Source organism: Dunckerocampus dactyliophorus, chromosome 8 (genome assembly GCF_027744805.1).
Source record: "Dunckerocampus dactyliophorus isolate RoL2022-P2 chromosome 8, RoL_Ddac_1.1, whole genome shotgun sequence".
Lineage (NCBI taxonomy): Eukaryota > Metazoa > Chordata > Actinopteri > Syngnathiformes > Syngnathidae > Dunckerocampus > Dunckerocampus dactyliophorus.
In genome coordinates, this window is record NC_072826.1 from 14,943,493 (window position 1) to 14,964,510 (window position 21,018).

General features: G+C 42.3%; 1 protein-coding gene across 9 annotated transcripts in view; it reads right to left on the reverse strand.

Annotated features, from left to right (window-relative positions):
• rap1gapb (RAP1 GTPase activating protein b) overlaps positions 1-21,018 on the reverse strand; it is a 129,192-nt gene that overhangs the window by 72,255 nt on the left and 35,919 nt on the right. For 3 of the 9 annotated variants that reach the window (XM_054785341.1, XM_054785338.1, XM_054785333.1), the window contains exons 1-2: positions 11,514-11,630; positions 6,406-6,444 (exon numbers count right to left, since the gene is read on the reverse strand). In XM_054785341.1, coding sequence (XP_054641316.1) covers positions 6,406-6,444; positions 11,514-11,557 — 83 coding nt within the window. In that variant the 5' untranslated portion in view covers positions 11,558-11,630. Of the gene's footprint in view, positions 1-6,358; positions 6,445-11,513; positions 11,633-21,018 lie in introns of those variants that run through there. The other 6 variants (XR_008572292.1, XM_054785331.1, XM_054785337.1 and 3 more) reach the window with 4 other exon arrangements.

Consider the following 21,018-nt stretch of genomic DNA (forward strand, 5'->3'; position numbering starts at 1 on the left):
GAAGTTAATTACAGCCTACGAAGAAAGTTCACACAACTTAATTGTTTTGAGTGCTATAAACTTTAGTCTTTAGTCCTTCTTATTTATTTGATTTTCATTTACTCAATAGATATTAAGTGTAACTTAAGACTTCTTTGTTCTTACTAGAATTTACGATCTGATTCACTAGATTAAACCATGCAAACTGTTTGCCTTAAAATTATCGATAGTGTAATTAGTGTAATTCAACACATTAAGCATCATAACAGACCATACATTTCTATCAATTACATTTCAAATAAAGAGTACCAAAAGATAAATGTAGAGTATTCCATAACAATACAGTAACTGTATACTGTACGAACCAAGTACATCTGAAAATGTCCAAAATATCCTTTCAATGTAATTCTATTTCCAACATGTAATTTCCATCACTTTGAACACTGCAGATGCAAAAAAAGGGCAACAAGAACAAGTCTGAATTTCAGGCCTGCTCATAATAAACTGTACAAACAATGTGGTTGAGGTAAGACCAGATAAAACATTTAACAATGCCACTTAGCTATGCAAATGCCAAGCCAAGCATCACTCTTTGATGAATCCAAACCTATTTTTCATGGACTTTGGATAGTCCAAATGCAGAGCGTACATCAGTACATCAGTGTTCACAACTTAGCGACTCTGTTGCTACATTTACCAACTACAGACCCCTCTCGATTGTGTTTTTCAAAAGAGCGACTAGCAACAAATCTAGTGACTCGAGGGCCCCGTGGGTGCACGCCGGTCCAACAGATGCTCGCCATCGTACCCACCTCGACGCAACCCATCGCCGTAAAAATATCGCCGTAAAATATGTATTAACTATTATGTGTCCATAATCCATTTGTCAGTCCCCAAAGTCAACAGATTCAACAAATCATTTTCATCCCCCCAGAACAATCACGATCACTTACGAGAATCCTTAAATTACTCTTTTCTAAATCCTTTCTCCTGTTTGTTCCCCGCATCGTGTTCAGTTCAGTTCATGGCTCCAATATTAAGATGGAGAGCGGACATATACGGCAATCCGAAGATTAGATTTAGAAGATTAGATTCACCTTTTCCTCGTCGTCCGAACACTGACAAGCACTTTATTATACCCCGTTGGCCATGTCCACACAAACCCTTCATATTATAGAAAAATAACATATATAATATGATTCTAATGCATTTATGATACATTTAAAATTAAGAAATTTGATTTGTTTTGTTTTGGGGTCACAGTAAACTGACTTTTTTGGAAAACTGACAGGAAGAATGGGTTTAAATAAAATGAAATAAAATATAAAAATATTATCTTCAATGGCAATAGTTAGAAGTAAACCCACTTTAGTCAGATCCATCCACACGCATAATCCATCTTTCCCCCAAGTCACATTGTTGGGCCTCTTCTAGAAATGACTTTGCTCCGGCTTCTGATTAGCTTAAAAGGCTTTGCAGGTTGTAAGAGTGGTAGCCCCACCTGCTCATTTGCTATGTTCAAACCCCTAAATGCGGTTTTATGAAAACAGCGACTCTTTTATTTGTTTTAAAGCCTTCCTAAATGCACATTAATAATATTTTAATGAGTGCCGACAAACTAATTAAGGAATAATTCACTCTGATAGTCAACATGATCACTATTATTTACATCCAACAACAGTCCTTTTAATTCTCTTGTATCAACCTCATAATTCCCACCTCAAATGACAAAGGGAATAGTTGTTGTAGCGCATCATTCCACAGCCGGAACGACAATTACGGAAGAAATGTCACGGCATTTAGCACGACCTATACTCTTCCTCATCGCAGGAGACGAAGACAGCGAGCGCAGGCAGCCTCGATGGCAATCAGGCTAATGAGCATCTTAATTGATGACACTGCACGACAACAAGAGTCCCCTCGCCTCCCGTGGTAACCCAGCGAGTCGAGTAAAACCGACAACAAGCGAGCATGCGTATGACCTTTGAACTCTGCTACCCGGCCGTGTCGCGTGAGACATCATTCAAACAAATGAAACCCTGAAAGATTAGCATCAAATCGTGTCAGGTAAATTACCACAGGGAGTTATGAAGTAGTCCCATCTTTTCCAGACACTACAAAACTACTACAATGCTAATGAGTGACTGTTAGACCCTTGCAGTTTTTTTGGTGGGAGTCTAAAGGTGGCCACTCTCCACAGCCAGCTGGTATTAATTCTTCTCCATCTGCTCTTGTGGCTGTGTTTAGTCACACACTAGCAACTCCATGCTGGGTGACTCTCTTCCCATCAGAACATCAAGTTCCTTTCTCTCGCCTTCCTTCATATGTGAACATCCACTGAGGGACAAAAACATGACAAACAGACACCCTAAAATCTCAAAGGCTTTAAGGGTCCCCGATGCACAAGTTGTACAAAAGTGACTTTTTAATAATGTTACAACAGAAACATGTGTCCGGCTGTTTTTTATTGGCCTTCGGCACATTCTTTTCTTTTTTTTTGCCCTTGGCGCATCCTAAAAATACAATTAAAAAAGAAAACTTGAAAAACAACAGCAAAAATGGAAAAAAAGAGTAGTAATTTTATGAGAATAAAGACAAAATATTAGGAGAATAAAGTCATAATATTAACAAAAAGTAGCATAAAGTTTAAATATTAAGGACTAAAAATGTCATTTTTTAACAGTTGTAATATTATCGGAAAAACAAGGAATAAAGTTGCCATCCATCCATCCATACTGAGATCGGATCACAGGGGCAGCAGCCTAAGAAGGGAGGCCCAGAATTTCCTCTCCCCGGCCACTTCGTCCAGCTCCTCCCGGTGGATCCCGAGGCGTTCCCAGGCCAGTTGGGAGACATGGTCTCTCCAACGTGTCCTGGGTCTTCCCCGAGGCCTTCAACCCTGAACACCTCCGCAGGGAGACGTCCTTGAGGCATCCTGACCAGATGCCCAAGCCACCTCATCTGGCTCCTCTCAATGCGGTGGAGTAGCGGTTCTACTCCGAGTCTCTCCCGGATGACAGTGCTTCTCACCTTATCTCTAAGGGAGAGCTTAGCTACCCTACGGAGAAAACTCCCAGACCCTCACAATACATTTGGGCCTGCCAGGTCTGACCGGCATCCTCCCCCACCATCGGAGCCAATTTACCACCAGGTGGCGATCGGTTGACAGCTCCGCCCCTCTCTTCTCCAGAGTGTCCAAAACATATGGCCACAAGTCCGATGATACGACCACAAAGTCAATCATGGAAGTGCGGCCTAGGGTGTCCTGGTGCCAAGTGCACATATGAACACCCTTATGCTTGAACATAGTGTTTGTTATTGACAATCTGTGACGAGCACAGAAGTCCAATAACAAAGCACCGCTCGGATTCAGATTGGTTCCTCCCAGTCACGCCTCTCCAGGTCTCACTGTCGCTGACAACGTGAGCGTAGAAGTCCCCCAGCAGAACAAGGGAATCCCCTGCGGGAGCTCTCTCCAGTACTTCCTCTAGAGACTCCAAAAAGGGTGGGTATTCTAAACTGCCGTCCCACCAACCGAAGGCGGAGGGAAACTACCCTCCCGTTCACCGGGTTAAACTCCAACATGCAGGCCACAAGCCAGGGGGTAACAAGAATTGCCACACCTGCCCGTCGCCTCTCACTGCTGGCAACACCAGAGTGGAACGAAGTCCATCCCCTCTCGAGAGGACTGGTTCCAGAGCCCTTGCTGTGCGTTGAGGTGAGTCCGACTATATCTAGCCGGAACTTCTCAACCTCATGCACCAGCTCTGGCTCTTTCCCTACAAGAGAGGTGACATTCCATGTCCCAAGAGCTAGCTTCTGTAGCCGAGGATCAGACCGCCCAAATCCCCGCCTTCGGTTGCCACCTAGCTCATTCTGCACCCGACCCCTTTGGGGGCACCCATGTCGTCTCTTTGGGCTGTGCCTGACCAGACCCCTTGGACGTAGGCCCGGCCACCAGATGCTCGACATCGTGCCCCTCCTCCAGGCCTGGCTCAAGAGGGGGTCCCTGGTGACCCCCATACGAGCAACGGAAAACATGGTCTAATGGGGTTTTTTTTCATCATAGAGGTCTATTGAGCCGCTCTTTGTCTGGTCCCTCAACTAGGACCTGTTTGTCATGGGTGACCCTACCGGGGGCACAAAACCCCCCGACAAATTCAGGACACGATCATCGGGACACGCAAACTCCTCCACCACGATAAGGTGGTAGCTCAGGGAGGAGGGAATAAAGTTGCAATTTTAAGAAATATACAGTAGGCTGGGTAAAAGTTATAATATTACACGAATAAAGTTGTATTCGATGCTACGATCGATCAGCCACCGATCAATATTGGCCGATTTCCATGGAAAAGCACATGATCAGCATGTGCCGATAAATGCCTTACAAAACCGATCACAGAAGCCAGTCATCTCTGGCTTGCACCACTGCAGCCTGCAGCCCTGTGTGATCCCTGTGTGCCGTGTGGTGTCTTGCTCTCACGTCTTGGAGAAGTGTCCCCCGCCCACTTTCCTTTACACTGCGCAGGTGTGCCAAGGTCAAAACAAACGTGTCTGCTGTGTGAAACAGCAGCTAACGCAGACAAAACGCAGGACAACAATCGCCCATATGTGCGTGACAGTCAGGTAGCTAAGCAAATAACCCGAAAAATAACTGAATAACTGCCTTTCTCAGTGGTGGAAGACAGGGGGTTCACCAGCTGCTCTCTCACTTGGAGCCCACCTATGTGCTACCTGGAAGTCCTGCTGTAGCTCCATCAGATAATGTACTCTCACATCAGGTCTTCTTAAAGAAGTTGTCACATCCTCTGGAAGTTTCATGAGTGATACACTGTATGTTCTCCTGAAAAAGTAAGTAACATAAGTTTTTGTCTAAATTAAGGTGAGTTTATGGTTCCTTTTTTCAGATCACATAGCCAATAGCAGGCGTGCAGCCAGGAATTTTGGGCCCCCCGCCTTTTATTACCTATTTTTTGGACCTGGCAGTCAGGGCACCTTGGAAATGTCCTAACTTTTCCTCTTTATACAGCACTGCTGGCCAATAGCACTCATTATAAATAAAATGAAAAATTTACAGTTAATCCGTGTGATCGGTATCGTCCGATTTCACTCATGGATGATTGGTATTAGAACTGGCAGCGTAAAACCCTGATCGGAGCATCTGTAATTATATATATTAATTATATTAATATCCATCCATTTTCTATGCCGCTTCTCCTCATTAGGGTCGCGGGGGTATGCTGGAGCTTATCCCAGCGGACTTCGGGCGACACACCCTGGACTGGTCGCCAGCCAATCGCAGGGCACATATAGACAAACAACCATTCACACTCACATTCATACCTATGGACCATTTAGAGTCTCCAATTAACCTAACATGCATGTTTTTGGAATATATTATTATATTTATATTATGAGAACAAAGACATAATAAGAAAGTTGAAATATGTGTAACAAATATATACATATATATATACATATATATATATATATACATATATATACATATATATATATATATGTATATATATATATATATATATATATGTAGGATTTTAGTGGTATTTATTTATTTATTGTTTTGTGGGGTGGGGTGGTGGGTAGACATGGAATAATGACTGTAATGTTAGCACTTGAGCTCACATAGCTTTGCTAGTGATGCTAATGTTTGTTTCCTCCTGTCCCACTCCTTAATGTTAGGCTGTTGTATGTGATATATGGCACCTATTATGTTGGACAAGTGCAGAGTTACAGAGTATGTAAAAAGTAGATGAAGTGCACAATAGGAAGCACACACTGTCTGGGACTCAGGTGGACAAACACAGGTCATGAGCATTAAAGGTACAGACGCACATTGTGGGACCTCTGAGACATTTGAAATTGCTGAAAAAGGTGAGTGAGTAGGATGCAAACTTGCGGATCTTATTAGGATTCTATTAGTACATGTCAGTCGTATAAATATACTGTAGTACTTGATGCAACATTCACACTATACAATAACCGGGCACACCAACACGACACCACGTCCAGGACAACAGCTTTAAAGAAAAAAACAGGCATTTTCAAATATAATAATTCTCTGTTTGATTGACACTGTCACAGAGGTATTTCTAAATGTATTCCTGAATGCATACCCACACATCCCTTCATAAAACGACAGATGGTAGCTGTAATATTGCAAGTTCTTATGCTCCAGATATAAAACTGTGCCTTTTATGGTCACCGAGTGACCACCACCGTTATATATCCGCCATATTTTGGAATATGAAAAAAAAGAAAGAAAAAGAAACCCTGACATCTTGGGATAGTTAATATTATGCACTGGAAGTCAGAACTAATAAAAACATGTCATGGTCGGGTTATACAGTACTCCACTCACATTGAAGGTGGTGCCTAAATAAAGTCTGGATGCTTCGGAGGACTCACCAGAAGGAGGTTCTGGTCTTGGAGATGCTCTTGTCAGTCCTGTCAAGACAATTGGCTTTGGTTAGCATCATACAGTATGCTCTGCACACATCATGAATTAAAAGCAGCTCTGTTTCAACATCCCCCAACTGAGTTCAACGAGTTCCAGCTAGTGACCCCTTTTTCCAAATGTAAAAACAATGTAGAACACAGTCGCCCCCATCCCCCCCCGAGATCCAGATGAACGTGATCTGCATCACTTTCCTCCACTGATCCTTGTTCTTTTTCTCTTCCACTTTCCTTATCAGCACTGATGCCTGCCGGCCTCTAACTAACGATCCACAGTGGGATTGACTCAAGGATGGGAAAGGACGGCTGCCAGTGCAGGCGTGGGAGTCTGGAAGCGACTGGAGGTGAAGTGAAAAAAGTGCACGTTTAGTTCAACTGGCATGGACTTGGCCTTCAGGACTGGTGTTTTTGTGTGACAAAAATACTTAGGTAGGTTACTGTCTAATGTGTTTTTTTTTACTTTCATTTCCAACAGCAATGCACTGAACCACTCAGATAGACAAATAGACAAAATGTCAAGGTGATTCATGATAAAAATGCACAACTGTAATTTGCTGGTGAGGAGACACAGCAACCTCTGCTCAGCAGAATTTCCTGCTCAAACCCAATAAACAATTGGAATCGCTTGCTACGCTGTAGTGTTGGCAACCCAAAAAGAGAAAGGACAGAGACAGTCAATTGACAAGTTGACACTTGTCAACATTTGCATTATACAGCTAGTGAAATGTTCCGGAAAAATAAAATGCTGTTTATTTCGATGCGTCTGTGTAGGCTCTCAGTCGTACAGGAGTTGTCACATCGAGGGAAAGGCTTCTTGAGACGTCATCTGTACTTCTGTGAAGAAGGTGTCGGACGTTTCGCTCCTCATCCGAAGAGCTTCGTCAGCGAACTAATAAGTGCTGGTAGCCTACGCCTTAAGTACAGTAAGAGTGGGCGGAATTGGTGTGCCAACACCCTCCTTCTATTGGTTCCTTACACTAAGCCTGGGCGGAGTAGTGGTATAATCCTCTCCTGCTATTAGCACCAACGATAAAAGGGAAGTGTCGCTCCCTGAGTTGGGTATGAACGACTCTGATACTGGCTCGTTAGCATCTATTGTTCTGGCTCGGCCCTGGCTTCACCTCATTTGCAAGACTAAGAACTGTGGGTTTTGGTCTCAGTAACCTGTTGAACACAGGGTCCAAATTAAACCTCAAACCTCAAACCTCAAATTAAACCTCAAACCAACATTCCGATTCATTAATCGGAATGGTGGTTTGAGATTTAATTTGGACCCTGTGTTCAGCAGGTTACTGAGACCAGGCTTAGTGTAAGGAACCAATAGAAGGAGGCTGTTGGCACACCAATTCCGCCCACTCTTACTGTACTTAAGGCCTAGGCTACCAGCACTTATTAGTTCGCTGACGAAGCTCTTCGGATGAGGAGCGAAACGTCCGACACCTTCTTCACAGAAGTACAGATGACGTCTCAAGAAGCCTTTCCCTCGATGTTTATTTCGATGTATTTACAGAAATATGACTTTTTGTGTTCAATAATTCTGGAAATACATCTTAATAAACAGCATTTTATTTGTTTTCTTTAATCCATCCATCCATTTTCTGTGCCGCTGCAGTTTTTGCAGTTTGTCCTCAGGGTATAGCCAGAGTCAGGAAGTAGCTACCACAGTATGTGTCAGTCCTGTCTCATGTTGAGCTGTAGAAAATGTACAGGAGAATGTACATTTAAATGTCTAATTAGCTGTCATATTTGGAGGACTTTGAAATCCCCATGTACATCTCTAATGCTAATCGTTATGGGATTTCTAAAGTCAATTAGCATCAGGCTAGCACATGTCTTTATGTTGAATGTCACAGATAAATTATTTATATCTTACATCTATACCTTATGATTAACATGCTTTATTTGGTGACTTTCAGTTTTCAAAGTAAACGCTCTGAAATGGAACTCAGCTGGAGTCCTCATTGAGAGCGTGTCTGCTGAGCAAGCAAGTAGAGGCCAAACGTTAGCGTGAGCAGAACAACGCTGACAGTGAAATGTCGAGTGATGTTGGATGAAGCACCCGGCAAATAACCGGGACATGGCGTTTCTTTAATCAGGAGTCGCTATTTGAGGACGTACGTATCACTATGGAAGAAAAAAAATCACCGCAGCGCTATCGGCTGCATCTGATGGTGCACTGCCCGCCTTGTCCCCAAAGAGATAACGCTGCAACGACATATCTAAGCTTCAAGAATCTTATTTTATAACAAGGCTCATTTTAAAAAGTCACTTTGGTTCGTAGCTCTTCATGCATGCACACTCGTGCACACTCAGTTTCTTGCCAATGTGGCACCGGTTCAACCATTCAGTTGCTGCACCTTCCCATTGTTTCATGTAAAAAAAAAAAACAACGTTATACATCTTTCTATGTCTCTACTCGTCTTTGTATCCTGACTCCACCATCCGTCCATCTGTGTAGGCTCACGATATTTACCATCCTAACCTCACTATTCTACACCATCGCAGCTCTCATGCGTGCTATCAAGAGATGAGATCACACTGAAGTGAAAGCAAAGCACGGTCGCAGTGTGAAATCAAATGTGATTGTTTCCTTTGTTTTTTTTCCCCCCGCTGCTGCTCACCTTTGAACACACCTCTAAGGTTGTGTTTACACCAGCAGTGATATTGTGTGTGTTGCTGCTGGTGTGGGGGTGTTTACAGTGGAAATATCAGACTGCCTATCAGCGATGACACAGGTGACACACACCCTGAACACAGAAACACAGGTAAAAGTAGTGCTTTATACACACGCAAGACACTTTTCAGATCGAATAATATATTAAAAAAAATTTTAAGAGGTTTTCATGTGACAGTATGTTTATGATTGTTGGAGTGTAGTATTTTAGTAGCCTTATTTAATGACATCTCACAGCATAAGCCAGTATGCAAACAACAATAATAAACATATTGTGAAGTTAATGCCTCAACGGTGAGCATTATAATGCTGTTTATTCATAACGCATGGTCTTACAGCCATGCAGCAAGTCGCAAACATGAGATGAGCCAACGGCTGTATTTAAGCTATGACTCGATCTAAGGTCATTTTATTTTTACTACGCTTTTTAATCATCTCATTCTGTAAGAATATTTTTAGGGCTGCATTTTCTTAGTTGATTACTGAAGCTTGTTGTTTTGATTAATCGAGTAATCGGTTCGGCCCTAATCAATATGAACCAAACACAAACATTTTCATTTTCTATGTCGCTTCTCCTCATTAGGGTCGCGGGGGTATGCCGGAGCCTATCCCAGCTGACTTTTGGGCAAGAGGCGGGGTACACCATGGACTGGTCGCCAGCCAATCACAGGGCACATAAAGACAAACAACCATTCACACTCACATTCATACCTATGGACAATTTAGAGTCTCCAATTAACCTAACATGCATGTTTTTAGAATGTTGGAAGAAGCCGGAGTACCCGGAGAAAACCCACGCGTGCACGGACAGAACATGCAAAGTCCAAATAGAGATGCCCAAGCAGAGATTCTTCCCGATCTCCTGACAGTGTGGTCAACATGCTGACCACTCGGCCACCGTCGGCCCAGAGGATATTTACATTTTAAAATTAAAAAATGATTAATGGAATACCAAAATAGTTGTTGATAAATTGAATAAGTGATTAATTGCATCAAAGCCAACAAAAGTTGTTTTGACAACCGGTGGAGTTCTATTTCATGTCTACTTCACTGATCACCATTATCTTAAAATTAGCATCATAACTCCTCCTCGGTTGTTTGCTAACTTGCTAACAACCTGTGAGGCACTTTTATGGAGTCACTGGTGTGTGTGACGGGAGGAAAAGCTCTGTCAAAGACCCCAAATATGAGATGACCCGGGACTTTTTCCAGAGGAATAAAGGGTTCTAGGAGTCTTATACTAGGAGTCAATAGAGTATACACTATATTTTTAAGGGTTAGTATTTCAGGGTTAAATGTTTTTAATGGGTTTTCTTTGTTTTAGAACTGCCAGTGGCTCTCGGGTCTGGGTGGCCCACCTCTCTTATAGTCTTCTATAGTCGAATCAACAGATAATCTCACCTGTAAGACAAATTTCTTTGATAAATAGCTGTGTGCCATTAGCGAAATGACATGAAGACCTACAGTGATGTGCATGCTTCTATTTCTTGTCTTTTATCAGCTTGTACTGCGACGACTAAGAATTCAAGTGACATCAGCGAAATCCATTGTGAGGAATAATCAGTTCAAGATGCTCATAAGTGAATAAGCAGCCATGAAGAGGATGGATAGATCTCAACAGCAATTCAGTCATTATCATCAAGCTTCAAAGACGTGCACCCCCGACTCTGTGAAATATGATTCATCACATGCTAATTAAAATGTATGTATTTTTATATTTGTGCCACACGATAGTCACACAAAAATCTGAGCATGTTTGGGACTGAAAATGTGCCGGCTCCCTACACAGTATCAAGTAAGGATGAACAAACGTGACCCAGAACAGAATAAGCAGTAGAAAAATGAATGAATAAACGAATGAGTGGGTAAAGTTGCCGCAGCATATCAAGACATTGAAAGGATTTGTCAGCTACCTTCAGGCTTAAAGTCTCTTGACGTTGCTCACCGGTGCAGCAACGATTCTCACAACTACACAACCATTGACAAACCTTCACCTGCCCAACAGTGAAGCCTATTTTACTTTCATCCTGCTCTCACTTCATATGCAGTCAAGCAGTGATGGACTCAAGAAGCCTTTATTAGTCCCTCAGTAGAGATATTTAATTTACAGGAGCCTCTTGTAGTACTTGAACTGTCAGCTCATACACTGGTGTGCGCGCTTGGTCGGCCATTAATAGCGCTAACGAGCACCCTTAGCTGCCAATGAGCCAGTAAATTGCTATCTAACAGGAAGCAGCAACAGGTCAATCGTCCTTGCAAAGCACTCTAACCTTTGACCTGCTAAAAGCGCAGTGCCAAGGAGTCAAGGATAGAAACTCTAACTCTCTCTTACTGCAACAGGTGCACGGATGCTAATGCTACGTCTACATGAATACATCTATCTTACCCTCCATACGCTCCAAATGTGAAACTTCTCCTCCTCTGAAACATCCTGCTGAGCAGCTAATGAGGCTCCTTGGGGGGCGCTTTCTGCTTTTTTCGTGCAACATAAGACACAACGAACGACTGTTTCTTCACCTCTAGCACTTCCCTCCTCCCTTGTTGTCACCCTCATTGGGCGTGTGTGTTTTTCCTCTATTTGACGAGAGTCCTCTGAGCTTTCTAATGGGAAGCACGGCCCATTGAAGGGGGGACGTGTTCTAATTTTGCTTCATTCATTTGCTTCATCGCCCTCTGACAATCCGTTTATGGAGATGTGTCATCAAAACAAAGCAAACGGTTCAATTGCAGCTTTAGTAGTTGTATTACTTTGGGCAAACACTGGTAGTCCCTTACAAAAGTGAACACAGAGAGCATGTTTAAAGTAAATGCTAAAGAAAGCAGTGAACTACACTATAAACGCTGGGTGTTCAATCACAGTGGAATCACAGCAATCCCCAGTGAGCTGACACAGCCTTATTCAGTTTCAAGTCCACTGAAGGTCACGTTTTATGAGGCAATAACCAAACAAATAGTTATTATATCACTGTATATTCACTGTTTAGCATTCGAGGCCCAGCAAATGTGTGGATTTTTGGTAAAAAAAAAACAAAACACAATATTTATACTCCTGGTCAAAATTTTAAGACCAGTTGACAAATTGGAAAATGTATATTTTGCACAGTTGGATCTTAAGGAGGTTCTAAGTAGAGCTTCAAAATTATTGCAAATAAGCATTAAAGTGAAACAGGCTGTTCATCAGCTGATCAGGAGTTTAAGACCACAGCCTTTAAAAGCCAAAATCTTGGCAAAAATGTGGATTTAGTGTAATTTTCTGTCAGGTGTTCACACTGTCATGATCTCTTGACGGCAAAGGCAAAAAAGCTTTCACTCTTTGAACGCAGTCGGATTGTTGAGCTGCATAAGCGAGGCCTCTCGCAGTGTGCCATTGCTGCTAAGGTTGGACGCAGTAAGTCAACTTCTTAGAAGATCCTGAGGGTGATGGAAAAAAATGTCAAGTGGTAGACCCAAGAAAAATGTCACCGTCCCTGAGCTGCAGTATCCAATTGGCTGTGCGTCAAGACCAGATGCGAAAATGGTTTTACGAACAAAAAACATCTTCAAATCAAATCAACAATTTGAAAGTTTTTAGAATTTTAAGGATCTGTTTTGTCTAAGTAGGTTTTCAATGTTAATTTGTAATTTAAAAAATTACTATACTTAAGTATATATATATATATATATTATATATATATATATATATATATATATACACATATAAATCTCCAAGAGACTCTATATAATGGGGACCATTTCTGGGCGGGGTAGTTTTTTCAGTATTTCAGCCTTGATTGACTCTGAGGCTGATGACAGCTTTCTAGACACCAATTTTGTTGAAAACAGTAAGCTAGCTAAGGTTAAGCTCCAGCCTCCTAAGGAGGTACACTCTTAAGATGGGCGCGTCCTGGCGGTTGTTACTCACCAGACCAAGTTACTTTCTCTTGGGCTTTCAGGTAACCATCATGAGACCATTCGCTTCTTTATTGTACCGTCCCTGTTGGCGCCCGTGGTTGTGGGTCTCACCTGGCTCAAGCTTCACAAGCCTTCCTTTGATTAGGGCAAAACGACGGTTAGTAACTGGAGCCCTTTTTGCCATGCCAATTGTCTATTTCCTGTGGTACGTGCTGCGTACCCGTAGAATACCATGACCTCCGCCAAGTGTTTAGTAAAAGACTCTGACCCCGCTATGACTGCGCCATTAAACTTCTTCCAGAAGTATCGTTACCTAACGCCAAATTATATAACACGTCTAACCCGGAACAAGAGTTCTGAGTTGAGTTTTAGCTGAATTACCATTGCAACAGTGGCCCGCGTTGTTGTTATTATGATGATTATTTTTACTGTGATTATTAGTATTGTGCCTGATGTGAGATCTATTAAACCTGCAATAAAATCCTGTTGTTCCAGTGATCAAGTCTGGTGCTTGTCTCACCAAATGATTACTGACACCTCGTGATCAATGTAGACTACTAGATTCATTTTAATGCGGCTTCCAAATTTCTTGTTTTTGTATTTTAGTTCATTTAGTTATTTTTATGCTTGACAATGCTTAATTTAGGCAGAAAAGATTTGCTTCATTGTGCTTATGTTTTGACTAATAATAGGCCGTATTCAACCACGAAACAGCACTATTTAAGAATTCATATATGTTTGACAGAGTGAAGCCGTGAAATTCAAACCGCATTGTGCCAAGGGATGACTGTGTTTCGACTTTTTATATGGATTTGTTTTTGAATCAAATGCTGACGATCTAAGGCTCACCTCTCTTGTTGCCAAACTTACGTAATTTCCTTGTCTGTTTTGCCTTCTCGTTATTTATGAGCGCTCTTTCTACCATGATGGGACTCTAAATCCGTTATTTTCCACTCGGGTTCATCGATTCACCGCCGTCCTGCTCCGCATCAGCGCCGATGCTGGATGCCCCTGTGACTCGCCAGTCAACCTTTTGTTATTCTATTAAGTCCAACTGGACTCTGGCCAGACACAGGCCATAAATCAAATCACAAGCTGAGAGGACGGGCCACAGGAATGTGTCCCGCATAGGCCCAGCCGTCCCCTTTCCAAGGTCCTCCTGCTCCATTATGGATTGATATGGACATTGATTAGGTTTGACTGGGACATTTGTCTCTCACTTTCCAATCATCAGTCACCCTCTTGTGAAAATTAGCCTCGATATTTGTTCACTGAGGAGCTTTCCCACAAACAAACCAAGAACCTCATACCAAATGCGCGTTCATCCAAGTCTCTTCTTGTTAAAGACTTTTGTGTCTTGTAGGATTTAGTCCTTAACCTACCACAGCATGCGAGCATTTGTCCTGGTGGTTTCTGTAAATGTGTGCTGCTACCATCTACAAAGTCAATCTGGTGTATTAGGTGGAAGGATCAACTCCCCCTCGTCATTCATCATGCCCTGGGCACCTGACTGATAATAAGGCTAAAATATTACAAGCCAGACTTCATTTCACTAACTCAGTATAAGAGCACGTCTCCACCCTTAAAACATGTCCTTGGCGAGGATGAGAAAAAGACATTTGGTAATGATCTGTGTGAGGCAGGTGAAAGGGAAAGGGGCGGTTGGGTGTAATTAGTCTTCGCCCGTTGGCTTCATTCAGGACACGGACGGGCGGGTTAAAGTGCTCGTCAGCCTTGACTTGGAGGACCTTACTGGCAGCGGAGGGAGGTGGGAGGGTGTGCTAATGAGAGTGTGCACTGTGAAATGAGGTTCAGTAACCCCTGAAGCGCTTCTGGATAACCGCATTATACTGTACACTAACTAGTCACATCCACGCTGAGAGACGCTCAGTGAAACCGCTGCTGAGGAAGAACACGTCTACCAGCAGTAGAATGCAATAATCGTTCAAAACCAATAGGGTTTTTTCGGCGATCTGAAGAAGAATGACTGACAGTCTCATATAATGCATCCCTGTTGTGCTGCATATCCTTCAAAACCAACAGGGATTAAAGTAATTTTAAAGATGTTGAGTTGACTGAAAATCGCTGATATCACCGTTGTGTCAGATATACATGTTGTGTCAGAGTATAACACTCCACAGTCTCCACTTTGTTGTTGTCAGGCCTGTAAAAGCTACTGCTTCTCATGAGCCTTTCTTCCTGATTCTTTGGCCCGCCTAGTGAAAGTGAAAAATTAACCTTGTGTAGAAGTGAGAGTTAAGCTTGTCCGAGTGAGAACAATTGTGTGTCTGCGTCTTCCAGTATTTTTACATCAGACATATGTAACTATCGCGCAACTCTGATTGTGCTAAGTGAGTGTGTGTGTGTGTGTGTGTGTGTGTGTGTGTGTCAAGAAGGTCTTCTAAGAGAAGCTATTAGACTGAAAATGCACTAAGCTAATAGACTGAATCTAGAGGTGCAATAATAATATCTAACAGTCTCCTCTTGGATACAGTTGGTGCCCTTATCAACGCCACATGCCGACAAGCAACTCCAAGCCATCATTGTTTGTCAGCATGCCTCATTTTTACTGATGCGTTCAATGCAGTATGGATTTTGCAGTATAGATCCTGGATGGTCTACAAAAGCAAATGTCCGTTGGTATCTCTATTTAGCATCAGGCCCAAAAAACATTGGCATCAGCAGCTGTGGCTGTAGGCAACCTCCTGATGTAGTTTTTAATTAACTCCACGAGATGGCAGTCTCTGCATGTGAAGTATCATGAGGGGTCAGCATCCAACAGCTTTATCTATCTCCGAATGTGCTTTAAGATGTCGGCTACGCTACTCATTAGCCGTAGCCGTACTGTTACAATGAACTTATTATAGTATTTACACATAAAAAGCCAAAACAGTAAAAAAGTAAACACAAAAAGGTCCACTTACAGTAGACTTCACTACTTTGTAAACAGCACACAGCAGCTGATATTGGAGACATTAAGAGCAAAGACAAATTTGCATATAATGCCTGAAGAGTGGCCATTCGAGCGAGAGTATAGTTAGTTAATCTTCAAATGCGGCAGCAGTAGCGCTTCTAAGTGCCTGTAAGGCCTACCGAGCCAATGGCATACTTACAGTACACTTCCTCCCCAGAGGGAACGACGAAGCAGGACTCGTTAAATATTGAAGAGCCTCTCGCACATAGCCAGACCCCTGACGAGTTAGCAAGGACAACACGCTGGCGGTGCCGTCTGCATTCCTGTCTTTGTCAAAAACTTTCCGCTGGATTTATTTAAATTTTTTTTGCCCCGGCTTCAAACAGCGGCAGTGATCTTTTAATGTGATCTCTTCTACAAGCCGATTTAAAAGTCTCGGCAAACGTCATCTGTGGGGAAATTCAATTTATGAAGTAGCGACTTTCATCAAATACTTCATCTGTTGAATGCAAATAAGGCTGCTGGCTTTATTGATGAGGCTGCATAATGAGGTACAACACACTTGGAGAAGCAGCCAAGTCTACCCCAAGTCTTAGAATAGAGCTTTATTGTCACTGCACAAATTGTACAATGAAATTAAGTCCACCTTCACTTGTCAAAACATTAGGTACACCCGCAAATCTGACGACATTCAACACGAGAGATGCAAACCTGAGTATTATTTGTATTGGACATAATTTAATTGTACAGGAGTACTTCATGCTTACCTAATGAGTACCTCATTGTCTATTTTGGTCCGTTTATCAAATCTTCTCTAAGATATAATGGTGCCTTCCAACAAGTTGGTCAGAAAGTTTCCATTTTATGTAGAGATACCAGCAAAGCTGGGGGACTAATCTCAACCAAACCTAAAGCAAAATGTTTTTTCGATGTTGCTCAAATGTAATGATAGTGTTGAAAATGTGTGGTTTGGGTAATACTTTGGTAAGACTGATTAACCTTGACTAACCTGTAAAAAATCTCTATAATCACTATAAGACGACTGTAGCAAGTATCGACCTTACCGCTATTACAACATTGGTTTTGTTGCTGCTGTGTTGTGCAATATACAGTACTTTAATGAATGACTATGTGATCAAACATAGCTCTGTTTTTCTTTCCACTTTCTCATTCATTCCAAATTGCTATTACAACATTGGTTCTCTGATACCGTCTGTGAATGTTGTCATTGATTCAGGTCATTGTACTCTCAGGGCATTGAATCGATCGCCACTGGACTGTTCAGGTTGTCTTAGAAGATGTCTCACCTCTCATCCAAGCAGGCTTCATCAGTTCATGCTCAATGACTGGATAGGACAGCTCCAGCCTGGAAAGATGGTGCAGGATCCAAGTGTTTATTCTCTAAGGTAGAGGCAACCCTCCCAACCAAGAATAGTTTTACTTTTTTGTGGTGCAAAGCGACAGTTGTCAATATACAGTACAGTAGCGTACACCCACTGCCAGCCAACGACAGTCATATGGGTGGAGTCATCCTTGTTATCATTCCATCAGTTGTAACAACGGTCAAGGACGTACCTGAAACCGAAAGTGGCTGTGTCATGTCTGTTATTTGTTAGAGGCTAAATGATTGAATCTCTTAAGAAGGGATGAAAGGCAGCACTGTATGTGGGGGGGGATAGGTGGTGTCGCAGACCTCCCCCTCTGTTCAGCGAGGGCGTGCCTTAATCCTCTTTCAAACCATCTGTCCAGAATGTGTCCATTTTTGTCCTCAAACGAGCGCTGTTTCTCTTTGAGGTGCAGGTAAACAACCAAGTCTTGACCAAGACTATGACAAATACCGAGCTGCCCATGTACATAAACAGGCAAACCCACACTCATGAAAATAGAACCTTTTGATGGAGGAGATAAAAGTGTCTCATTGCAACAACAGCAAGCAAGCAGTCTAATGGAGCAGCCTGGAGGCATGAGGAACCTCTTGCAGGAAGCCCTGATGATCCTTCCACGTTGCTTTATGACATACACAGCGTCCGGCGTCCAGACAGACCAGACGCCGCCGTGAAATGATGACTTCACAGGAGCGAGCAAAGGGGAGCTGACGAGGAAGGCATTAAGACTTTATCTGCTTTAACTGTCTATGACTGGTGCCATTAGTCCATCTCACATTGCCCACTCACAGAGAGAACAACAAATCTGACTCACGCAAACACAGCAGTGGAAGCATGAAGGCATATAAGAAGAGTGAGGATAAAGCTCTACAATTTAAAACACACACAGTCCTTCTTAAAAAAAGCACACACACACACACACACACAGCAGGGCACACAAGTCGTCCTCTGGGGAAGCCAACCCGCAGCAGAAGCCCATTAGAACAAATAAAAGAGAGTCATCAAGAGCAGAGGAGAGGCGAGGGAGAGCGCTTATTATTTCATGGAACGACTACTGAGTTGAGGAGGAGGAAGAAGAGGACGAAGAGGACCCCCCGGGGACGCATCGTGGGATTAATGACTTTTCAGAGTGACTCAGTTCGAGGCCCAGTTTGATTTATCTGTGCAAGAGTGGCAGACGGCGATGCCAGGATGTCTGATGGACATAATAGCTGCCTCAGACCTGAAGCCTTGTCACACGTAAACAACCTCCCGCGCTCAAGCAATACACATCACACATCAATTAATTCATTAATGCCATCGCTCCTCCCGCCAGCTGATGAATGATAGCCAGCACGCCTCACCAAGGCAGAGCGTTTCTTGTGATGCAGCTAATTGAGTTAAAAAAATAAATACATCAGTGATACTTACAAAATAGATCGCATGTTCATGTGAATCGAGGTTGCTGTTTTTTTTTTCAATTTTTTCTGCTGGCTTAGTTCACAAACAAGAGGTTATTTACATCGACAAGGGTTGGGAACTGGTGCTCTGAAAGACGTAGTCAATTAGTAGTTAGCAGAGGTATCACAAGATCTTGCAAGATTAAAGCGTGACAAGATTTTTCATTAAAAAAAAATGCCTCCTGGGCACTGGGCTTCATACAATAATAAATTAATTAATTAATCACACAATAAATGAAAATGAACTCGATAATTTTGCCGGCCTTAACATAATGCCATGTGCATGGCTGTTTGTTTTCCTCGTCTCCCGCCTCCAAACAGGCAGGAAGATGATTCACTCTGTGCATTGGTTTCAGCACCTTGGCTTATTTGTTCCATAGAACAATGGCATGAACGGCGTGAACCCTGTTTGTCTCAGTGGGTGGAGGCAGGGGCCGGTAGCGTACACACAGAGCGCAGAAGTGTGTGACGTAGTAGAAGTTAAATTAGTAGATTGCGATATATTGTCACATATTTTTTAAATTTTTTCATTGTACTTTTCTTTAAAGTAATGTTACAATGTCGTCCCGTCCTCTGAGACCCTATCTCGTTTATCGTCGATCTGAGTGTCTCGTGAAGTTAGCGTACAGTTTGCATAGCAGCTTCAATTGGTTCATTTTGCCTTCTTATTGAATATGTGTTCAGTTTATTATATTCAGACTAGTTTTTAGGTATACAGTGGAACCTAGATTAGTATACGATTAGTGTATTTTGGTTAATGTAAAAAATTTACAACAAAATTTTGCCTCTGTTTGTATACATTTTCGGCACAATATGGCTCTGTGCTCTTAATGTATTTTTATTCAACAACGGCCTTGTTAGCAGCCTATGCTAATAGATGGAAACAGGAACCGGAAGCCGGCTCGTCGCCTGTCTGTTACAGTATGTCGTGTCATGTTATTGGCGGTTGACTCTATAGTTCTTCGCTAACTAACACAGTTACGCCCCAAGTCACAAAATTGTTAACCCAAAACACATTTTTATAGTTTTACAATCATAGTTTTACATGCATAAAACAATTCTAAATGCATATAAATGACAAATGAAAGGGCTCTCGCTGCCACAGCTTGTCTTTGGCAACAATTACTTCCTCAATGAAGGTAAAACTAACCTTAAACGTGGATTTATACCTTTCCTTCATCGTTTATGTATTTTTATGCATAAACATTGTTTTGTGCACGTAAACTATTATTGCAAAACTATAAAAAAAAACGTGTTTGGTGTTAACATTTGTGGCTTTGTGGAACAGATTAATTGGTTTGACATTATTTCTTATAGGAAATACTGATGATGTTTCAGTTAGAGTTTGGCCTTCTGGAACGGTAACCAAGGTTCCACTGTATTAGATGGAATTTTTTACCTTGACGGGTTTTGACTGTCATCTGCAGTCTTCCTCAGAAGGATCACCTGACATGCCGCTTATCAGCTGTACATCATAGGCGTGGCCAACCCCACTTGACACGTCCGCCCAGTTGGGTGCATAAATGCTCTCCCATCACGACTGATGCCGTCCTCGGCACACTTCCTTGTTTTGATCGCCCCCTTAGTCCATGTTTTGTTTTTATTTGTTTTTGTCCCAACGCTTTTGGCGCTGTCCCATGCACTCCATGATGTGGTTATTTCTTTTACAGTGATCCGATATGGCTCATTTTGAGGTTCGTTTTTTGCCGTGTTCCATTTTGTCCTTTGGGTGTACAAGCAGCTGTCTTGTTTTTATGTGAGGTTTTACTGCTGTGTTTATTTTGTGTTTTTTTCATGTTTGATTGGTTCTTTTATTCCCCTGTGGTATAGTAAGGTCATTATGTCTTTCTTTTTCAAGTTTTGGTTTGGATATTTTCTTCATTCTTGTTTCCTTGTTGTTGTCCTGGTGGCTCTGCATGGATATTGGCAGCTTGTGAGTTTGATGTGTTTTTGCGATTCTTACCTGTCTTCTTCTGATCTGATGTTGTCCTGTCCGTAGAGTGTTCTGACAGTGTGTGCACTGTAGTGTGTTTAGAAGTCCAGAGTCAGTATTGGTGTGTGTGTGTGTCGGTTTTCTGTGGTTTTGCTGCGGTCATGTCCGAAAAAGCTATCGTCCTGTCAATTTTTTTGTTTCATGCGCAAATTTTATACTCCTTATCAATACTGTTGAGGTGGTCAGTAAGTTCCAGTGTGGATCCATTTTTTATTTTTTCTAATATTCCGTACGTAGCGTTTCCAAAAAGTGGGTCTCCAGTGTTTTGG